Raw genomic sequence first — 8131 nt, forward strand, 5'->3', positions numbered from 1 at the left:
AGCTTCCAAAGTCGTCGGGTCTTGTAGTCCCCGTACAACTAGTGTCGAGCTACCCATATAGTTACCATGGTCATCTCAACAAACTACGGCTGCGACACCTTCCTTGCTGAAAGCCTAGCGTCAACATGGATTTTTGCGTATCCTGTGAGTGGCGCCTTTTGTCGTCTGTTGCCCCTGGACACCGCTGCAGCGTTTGTACTCGTCCGCGACCTCGATTTTTTTAAAATATCTAGATCTCTAATATATCTGTCAATAAACATATGTGTTGCACGTGCATACTTACTAGTTTCTCCATAAGCTGCTAGAAGCCACAAAAGAACTTTTTTTTGGAGACAAAGCCACAAAAGAACTGGCCCTAACACTAATACCCGTCGCTCTATTCGGGCCTGCCCTTGTCATGGGCCTCCTTAAGCCCACAAAAGGCCCACTACCCCGTCAATCCGACAAAAATGAGTCGTCCTCTGGAATGGAAACCCTAATCGAATCCTCCAGTCCAGATCAAAACAGGGGAGCGAGCATGGCGTCGTCCACTGCTGTGAGCAAGCGCGGCGACGCGGGCGGCGTCCTGGCTGCGATCTCGCGGTCCTCGGTGGCGGCGCACGGCCGCGAGGCCGCGGCGGTGGCGGGGAAGCTGCTGCGGAGCACGGGGAAGGCGGCGTGGATCGCCGGGACGACCTTCCTGGTGCTGGTCGTGCCGCTCATCATCGAGATGGACCGCGAGCAGCAGATGGTCGACCTCGACCTCCAGCAGCAGGCTCTTCTCGGCTCGCCGCCGCCCCTCGCCAAATAAATCCCTCCTCTTTCGTCCGTCCGTCTTTGTTGCCTGCTGGTGCTGTCACATTTCGTTTTGCTAGTATCATAGGTGGTCTAGAATTTTATCACTAGTCTGTTTTTGGGGAGAAAGATCATGCCTTGCTGTGACTGCTCCTGCTCGGTACAATTATCGCAATATCTTGAACTCAGACTCAGTCCTGTGATACACAAGAGTGTTTGTTTGTGATGCCTATTTAGATGCATACTCGGAATACATACATGATTGTCACAATGCCCTATCTCATACTTGTTGCTCTGATATTGCTACTTCCACCGCCAGAATTAGCAGGTTAGGGAACTAGAAATCAATCATTGTTGCTCCTTGTACTGATCCTTGTAATAACCAAAACAAGGCGTTGCTCTTATCCCATGATGATGGCTCATCGGTTGTTAGGGGTTTGATTCTACGGAGGTACTGATCACTAAGGAGACACATTCTAGTCTATATTGGCTGAGTCGGCTGATGGGTCTCAAGGCCATCTTGATTCCAAGGAATCCCATAAGATTTTTGGAGAACTTGAATCTTTGTGAAAATTATCTTAAGATTCATTTTCACTCTATTTTGGAGGAAATCCTCTCAAACCTTTTGGTGGAATTCATTTGTTTCTCCTATGATATCAAACACTCTTTCATCCAAATTCCTAGTCTTCTAATCCTTAGGTTTTTCTTCTCATACAATCCATGAAATGGATCGGGTTACACTATCAAAAAGATAATGGAACAGAACACAAAAACAGCGTCTTGGCGCAAAGCAGGTAAACAAGCCCTAACTCTCCTGCCGCATGCTCCGCTAAAAGGGGAGAGGGGGGAGCTAAGGCGAAGCAAAACAAGTCATCAGCCCAGAAAAATTACTCAGTCTTGCTCCATTTCTTGGCGCGTAGTTTCTGCATCATCTTCATTGTTTGAACCATCATCTCCCATGATCATCAAGGCGCCATTTCCTCGCTCCCTCCTGCCATCCTCATACTGTACCAGTGCCGTTCTCTGGAGTGCCGTCGCACCTTGGTCCAACATCTCAGTCCGCCCAATAATTCATAAAAGACACAGCACAGTAAATAAATTCAGCGGGATATCTTACAAGCTTAAACTCAAAACAAGCTCTGTTTCTGAGCTTCAAAATAGCCCAACATAGGGCCGCCAGGCCAACAACTTGGAGTTAGGAATTTGGGAATCGACGAGAAGTATTGGGAAAAGCATCCAGGTCTATCCCCAGCACCAATAGTTTTGCTCACTATACTCCACACATACTATGTCGCAGCAACAGTGGAAAGGTGATGAATATTTTCATTATCATGTCAGAATCAACATAAAGGATCCCCCGCCCATTTACGTTTGATCATATTATCTTTGGTTGCAATGGCACTATGCCATATAAGTCATAACCAAAATTTTATTTTCAAAGGCAGTTTGGCTTTCCAGAGATGCCTAAATGATCTGCTAGAATTTTTCCCTTTTTGTTCCATAACCAGATGGAAACATCCAGCCAGCCTCGCACTCTCAGCTCCCTAAAAAAGCTCTCAGCTCCACTAGCTGTCTATTTTGTTTATTGTTCAGCCATCTCCAAAATGTCATTGCTCATCCAGTATTAGCCATGTCTCTGACATTTTTTTCTTCTCATTACATAGTTGCAACAAGCCAGGGAAAATACCTAGCAAAGGTTTATCACTGCACGATTTGTCACCCCAAAAGCCAGCCCGTTGTCCATTACCCACTTTCATCTTTCTCCCTGTAAGATACAGATTGAATTTAACCAAGTCAGCCCAGCATGGTGAGTCATTCACAGATCCATGTATCTGATAGATCCCTTGATCAATCTTTTTTTCTTCTTACTATCTGCTGCCACATCCCTTCTCTTGCCCCCAGTTCCACCACCATTTGCGTACCAAAATAACATTAAGGAGGCATTTGGTTACTTTCATCGTTTTTTAGCACTTTGCGTATTTGTTCCACTTAAGCCTGGTTGAGCTAATGCAGGCAAAAAACAATCATCTACACTTACTTTGGTTGCCTGCATACAGGCTGCCTGCATTAGGGGAGCACTTTTTGACTCCCGTTTGGTTGCGTGCATTGGCTTGGTAGATGCAAGTGCCCGGTGTTTGGTTGCATACAGGCAATGTGATTAAGAGTTAACACCTACACATGACACACTGAGTTATAGTAGAGTTTTTGGCAGTGTGCTCGTGATGACGGTGTCAGCGTAGGGCGAGGACGAGGTGATTGAGAGGAACAACGCCGGCAGGCAGACAGGGCACAACATGGCGTCCATCTGACAAGGTTGACAACTACACATAACACTAGGGACGCCGCAAGCAACTAGTTCGCCATGCCGCCATTGGACTTGGCACCGGGACCACCGCCGGACTCGGCATCGCGCCATTTTTTTGTTCTCTAGTTTTTTCTTATTTTTCATTTGGTTGTTTTCTCCATTTTTTTCTTATTTTTTGTTTTTGTATTCACTCTGCATTTTCGTATATGTGAAGCACATTTTTTTAATAAAGTGATAAACATTTTTTGTATACACGTTCAACATTGTCCGAACGCTTATTCGATATTTTTTCAAATACTTTTAAATATTTTAATACTTATTCAACATGTTGCAAATACTTGTTCAATATTTTCCAAATACCCATTCAACATTTTCCAAATACCTGTTCAATATTTTATAATGCTTATTCAACATGTTGCAAATACTTGTTCAACATTTTTAATACCCATTCAACATTTTCCAAATACCTGTTCAATATTTTATAATGCTTATTCAATATTTTTCAAATACTTTTTCAACATTTTTAATACTTATTCAACATTTTCAAATACTTGTTTAACATTTTTCATATAGTTGTCCAACATTTTTTAATACTTGTTGAACATTTTTTGAAATACTTATTCAATATTTTTTAGTAGTTAGTCAACATATTTCAAATACTTGTTCAACATTTTTCAAACACATATATGTGCTGAATTAGTACAAAGAAAAGTACAAAAATAAAGCAAAAAAAGAAGCGGCGAATAGGTTTTCCGTCACGATTTGGGAAGCGGCGGCATATCCGGGTGTTTCGGGCCGATCGGCTGTTGGATACGCCTAGGCGTCAGCCCCGGGCGGCTGGCCCCATTGCCGCGCAAGGTACGGGCAAAAGTCTCGCGCTTTCCTTTATGTGGTCCAACGGAGCATGACCCCCGCCTCGAACCCATGCTCGCCAGCTCCGTGCAAACCCATCCCGCTTCACGTACGAAACGAAGCAAGAGAAAGCACCAAGTACATACAGTGTTCTGTGTTGCGCATGACCGAACGATCAGTCTTTCTGCCTTGTACTCCGTGTAAAAGTAAAGTACAGTATTCCATTGGCATACTCTCAAAAAGAAAAGGTTCCGCTCCACGCTGAGGCAATCACAAACGAAAGACAGTCCTTGTAAAAAAAGTCATTAGCAGCATAGAAACACGACACGGCGACATAATAAAACGCTCCATCCATCCAACCATCCAGATCGCAGTCTTACACGACGACACACGCAGAACACTACTACAGCTACAGGCTACGCACATTGCACAAACACACGAGTGCGAGTCACACTTCACCGTTTCAAATATCCCGTAGGCAACACATGCCAACCGCGAACGGGGGCACTGCTTGAGATCTCCCTCCCAAGTCACAGAAGCGGTGACCTACCACGAACACGTACCATTCTGGATTTCTGTTTGATACATACCATGGGATTCAGACGCACGACTCGTTGGCCTGCTGGAACCGCTCGGCCTGGGCGGCGGCGGCGTCCTCGGAGACGAGCGCCTCCAGCAGCAGCGCCTTCACCTCCCAGGAGTCGAAGGGGAAGCCCGTACGCGTGTAGGCGTTGATGAGCGCCGCGCTGCCGTGCTTCACCAGCTTCACGAAGGGGCTGCCCACGTCGTCGGTCCTCATGGTGGCCTCCAGCAGGGTGAGCCGCGGCCCGTACTTGTCCATGGACCTGGACCCGAACACCTTGGACACCGCCGCCTCCTGGGGCACGATGTTGGGCCATTGCTCAGCCCCGCTGCTCCAGAACCTGCATGCACAGTTCCACATGAAACTAGTCGTAAAAGGAGCAAGGTAACGGTTTATTGCAGTGTTATTACTCAGAAACTACTCTTTAAAAGGAGCAGGTTAACACTGAGCTCGAAATTCTCTTCAGAAGAAGGCATTCCACATGTTATGCGATGATTTTAAGACATCATATTTCTTTCCCTACCAGAAAAAGGGGTCTAATAAGTTGGCCCGTAAGCTACGATAGTATGCACACTTATAGCGGAGGGAGAATGCCCCACAGGGCACAAAGGCCACATTGACCCACAAGAGCACGACTTGAACTAACCAGAGCGTAGGGAGGACGAAACAGAATTGCATGAACGCAATGAATGAAACGGACGTGACTCGTCTACAACTCTTGATGTTCACAAGACTGGAACCAGGGTAGTTAAGACAGTGTGTTGATTCAGTAGTCAGTACTACTACGTGCATTTCAGCAGAAGTAAGCTCAATATTCAGAAAAACTGCCATTTGTTCGGATAAACTTGCCATGTGGAATGTGGAGTAACACCATGGGTTACTGCAGAAATCTATACCACTACACAATAGTCGCTTGCTGGCAAGTTTTTCTCGCTACCCAGGCTATACGGTTACAACTAGTGACTCAAAATGTACCCTGGATTTTAGTGAGAAGTTCCTGTAAAACTTGTCAGGAACATCACATGGACCGCAAGTTGAACACTTTAGCCGTGCACGTACGACAAGGGATTTCATAAAAGCAGATTAGGTTGTGTGGCCACATCATCCTTTTTTTTTTGCGGGTGAAGTGTGGGCACATCATCCTTGCAACCTAGTGCAGATTCCGCTGGACCTTTTAGGATGAAACCAACATTTTTAGATCTACCCAGCCGCTAAAAGTGGCCGCTTTTGAGGCAGTCTGTAAACCTCGAAATCACATTATTGGAACTCCTCTCCCAGCAGTCATACAGATGCTACTGTTCGTCACATTATTGGACTCTAGAGGCCTAACTTTAGCACAGTAGTGAGTGACTACTGACTACCCAACATTGCTACCACAAGAATCAAGAAAAGGAAATATAACTTAGTTCTGCAAGGGGAAGCCAAATCCAAGAACCGGACCGGGGAGGGGAGCGCGTGCTTACTGGGGTGTGCATCGCCCGACTGCTCTGGTGTAGAGGTACCCCGGCCACGCGCTCCTGACGCCGCCGCGGGCGCCGCCGGCGACCCTGCCGCCCGCTTCCTCCCCCTCCGCGCCGCCAGCTCTACGATACATCCCATTCGCTGCCCCGAGCGACGAGCAGAGGAGGATGAGGACGCAGGCCAGGGAACGGAGGAGCGCCATGGAACCCATCTCTCTCACTCTGCTCTGCTCTCACTCTCCAGTCCCACTCTCTACCACTCCCTCTGTTTGTCTGCTTGCTGCAGGCTTTGGAATAAATGGAGCCCAATTTTGAAAGCACGACGCTCCGATGCAAGGCGCTGCCAGACTCCTCGGGAGGGGCGTGCGAGGGGACCGACACGAGACCGCTGTATTTACGTGTCATGCCCTACGTGTGAAGTTTTCGTGAGTTACCTTCTACTCTGACGGATTTCACGCCGGAGTCCTTTGGCCAGCCTGCCACGGGTCCGCGCTCAAGGCCAAAACATTCGTGAGAGAATACGAGTACATTAAAGTGCCATTTTGATAAAAATACCAGTTCTGCATTATCGATGGGTGTACACGCTCCTGCCTCAAAAGGGTTGCCGGTCTGCCGGAGTGTAGTTTATCATTTCTTGCAGCCATAGTCTAAAATCGCAAGGAGAACAATCAAGAAAGAAAAGCAGAAGGGAAACTATAACTGGCCAAATGGGCCCTTTTTCGGGGGCCGGCCCGTGAGCACGCCGGCATGGCCCGTCTTGGGCCAGGCACGGCACGGGCTAAACGGGCGGGGCCCGGCACGCGGCACGCCCTGGGCTGTGTTTGGGCCTGAAGGCTGGGCACGCAAGCCGGCACGGCACGGCTTCGATTACGTTTTTTTATACATCTATATATGGCCTAACATGTAAAAATAGTCTAAAAAACGCTCAGTGCATGAAAATGATAGGTTTAAAATATGCGGCCCACCATGCTAAACGGGCCAACAGGCCGGCCCGTTTATTAACCAGGCCGTGCTTGGGCCTGGGGCGCAGCGTGCAGGCTGGCACGATACGACTCGTATAGTAATCGTGCCCTGGCGGGCCATGCCAGGCCAGGCATGATTACGATGGGCCGGGCCGTGCCGTACCGGGCCGGCCCGTTTGGCCAGGTACGAGGGAAACCCTCTTATTTTATTGCATATTAATGATCATTGTTCCAAGTCCAATAGCTATTTTAGAGGGACACTCTCTAGCTAGCTTGTGAGCATCTGCATTTCCTTTTTCAGCTTTGCGAGCCAGCGGTTAACCCTTATGGACAGTTAATCCTCATGGGATCCTAGAAACAACTCTAGCAAAGTAGCCATATTCCACCCACAAAAAGCTTATACAGTCGGCCTGCAAAAGTATTTACGGTACCGTGGGTGCTCCAACAAAATAGATACTATAAACCCATACTTCAATATTTTTGTGGTATAGATTTATAGTATCCGTTTCTCGCCGGAGCCCTCATGGTATGACAATTTTTTTGCGACAAGTATTAACATGATGATCTGTAAATTAAATTGATGCATGAAATTCATAGAAAATAAGCATGCCACACAAAATCATACGCTCTCGTCAAGCTCGTCGTCATCCCTCTCCTCCATCTCCGGATTTGGCTCGGCTTGCGGATGCATTCCCGATTCATGATCATCAAGTGGCGCACTCAAATCCACCGCGTTCTCCTCCAACAACTCGGTATATGTTCGATCAATAGGGTAGCTACAAATCGGACGGCCAAAACACTAAGAATCCGTTGCAAATTTCAATTCAAGTGGACAAGAGCAAAAAGAATTTTTACCTCCCGGCATTTCATCAAGCACGTTGAAGGCACTAGTGGAATCGATGGGATCGACCAACACATTGACCGACGAAGGGTGTAGAGGAGGGGCCCGGCCTCACGCAGCCATCGCATTCTTCTGGGGGCCATTCGCCTGTGTCTTTGTAAGGCCGCCTGAGTGGATGAAGAAGGCGGCCGCGGGAGGGACAGGGGGACGGGGCGGCGGTGATGGTACCGCGACGACCATGGCTCCATGCACGACGTGGCTGCCCCCTGCTTCTGTTTCCCGCCAACGGACGAAGGAAGAGGCGCAATAGCGGGCACCAAGACCGCGACGGTGATGTGGACGAGAAGGCATTGA

At 47.9% G+C, this 8131-nt stretch overlaps 2 protein-coding genes across 2 annotated transcripts; one reads left to right on the plus strand and one right to left on the minus strand.

Annotated features, from left to right (window-relative positions):
- The first annotated feature begins 466 nt into the window (after positions 1-466).
- LOC123185756 (mitochondrial import receptor subunit TOM9-2) lies at positions 467-1027 on the plus strand. Its single transcript, XM_044597583.1, has one exon. The coding sequence runs from the start codon at positions 467-469 to the stop codon at positions 788-790; it is 324 nt and encodes a 107-aa protein (XP_044453518.1). The 3' UTR covers positions 791-1027.
- Positions 1028-4221: 3194 nt separating this feature from the next.
- On the minus strand, positions 4222-6319 carry LOC123189886 (uncharacterized). Its single transcript, XM_044602403.1, has 2 exons — positions 5978-6319; positions 4222-4854 (listed from the first exon to the last, which is right to left on the minus strand). The coding sequence occupies exons 1-2, from the start codon at positions 6184-6186 to the stop codon at positions 4530-4532; spliced, it is 534 nt and encodes a 177-aa protein (XP_044458338.1). The 5' UTR covers positions 6187-6319; the 3' UTR covers positions 4222-4529.
- Between the last annotated feature and the right edge of the window lie 1812 nt (positions 6320-8131).

This window comes from Triticum aestivum, chromosome 2A (assembly GCF_018294505.1).
Source record: "Triticum aestivum cultivar Chinese Spring chromosome 2A, IWGSC CS RefSeq v2.1, whole genome shotgun sequence".
Taxonomy (NCBI): domain Eukaryota; kingdom Viridiplantae; phylum Streptophyta; class Magnoliopsida; order Poales; family Poaceae; genus Triticum; species Triticum aestivum.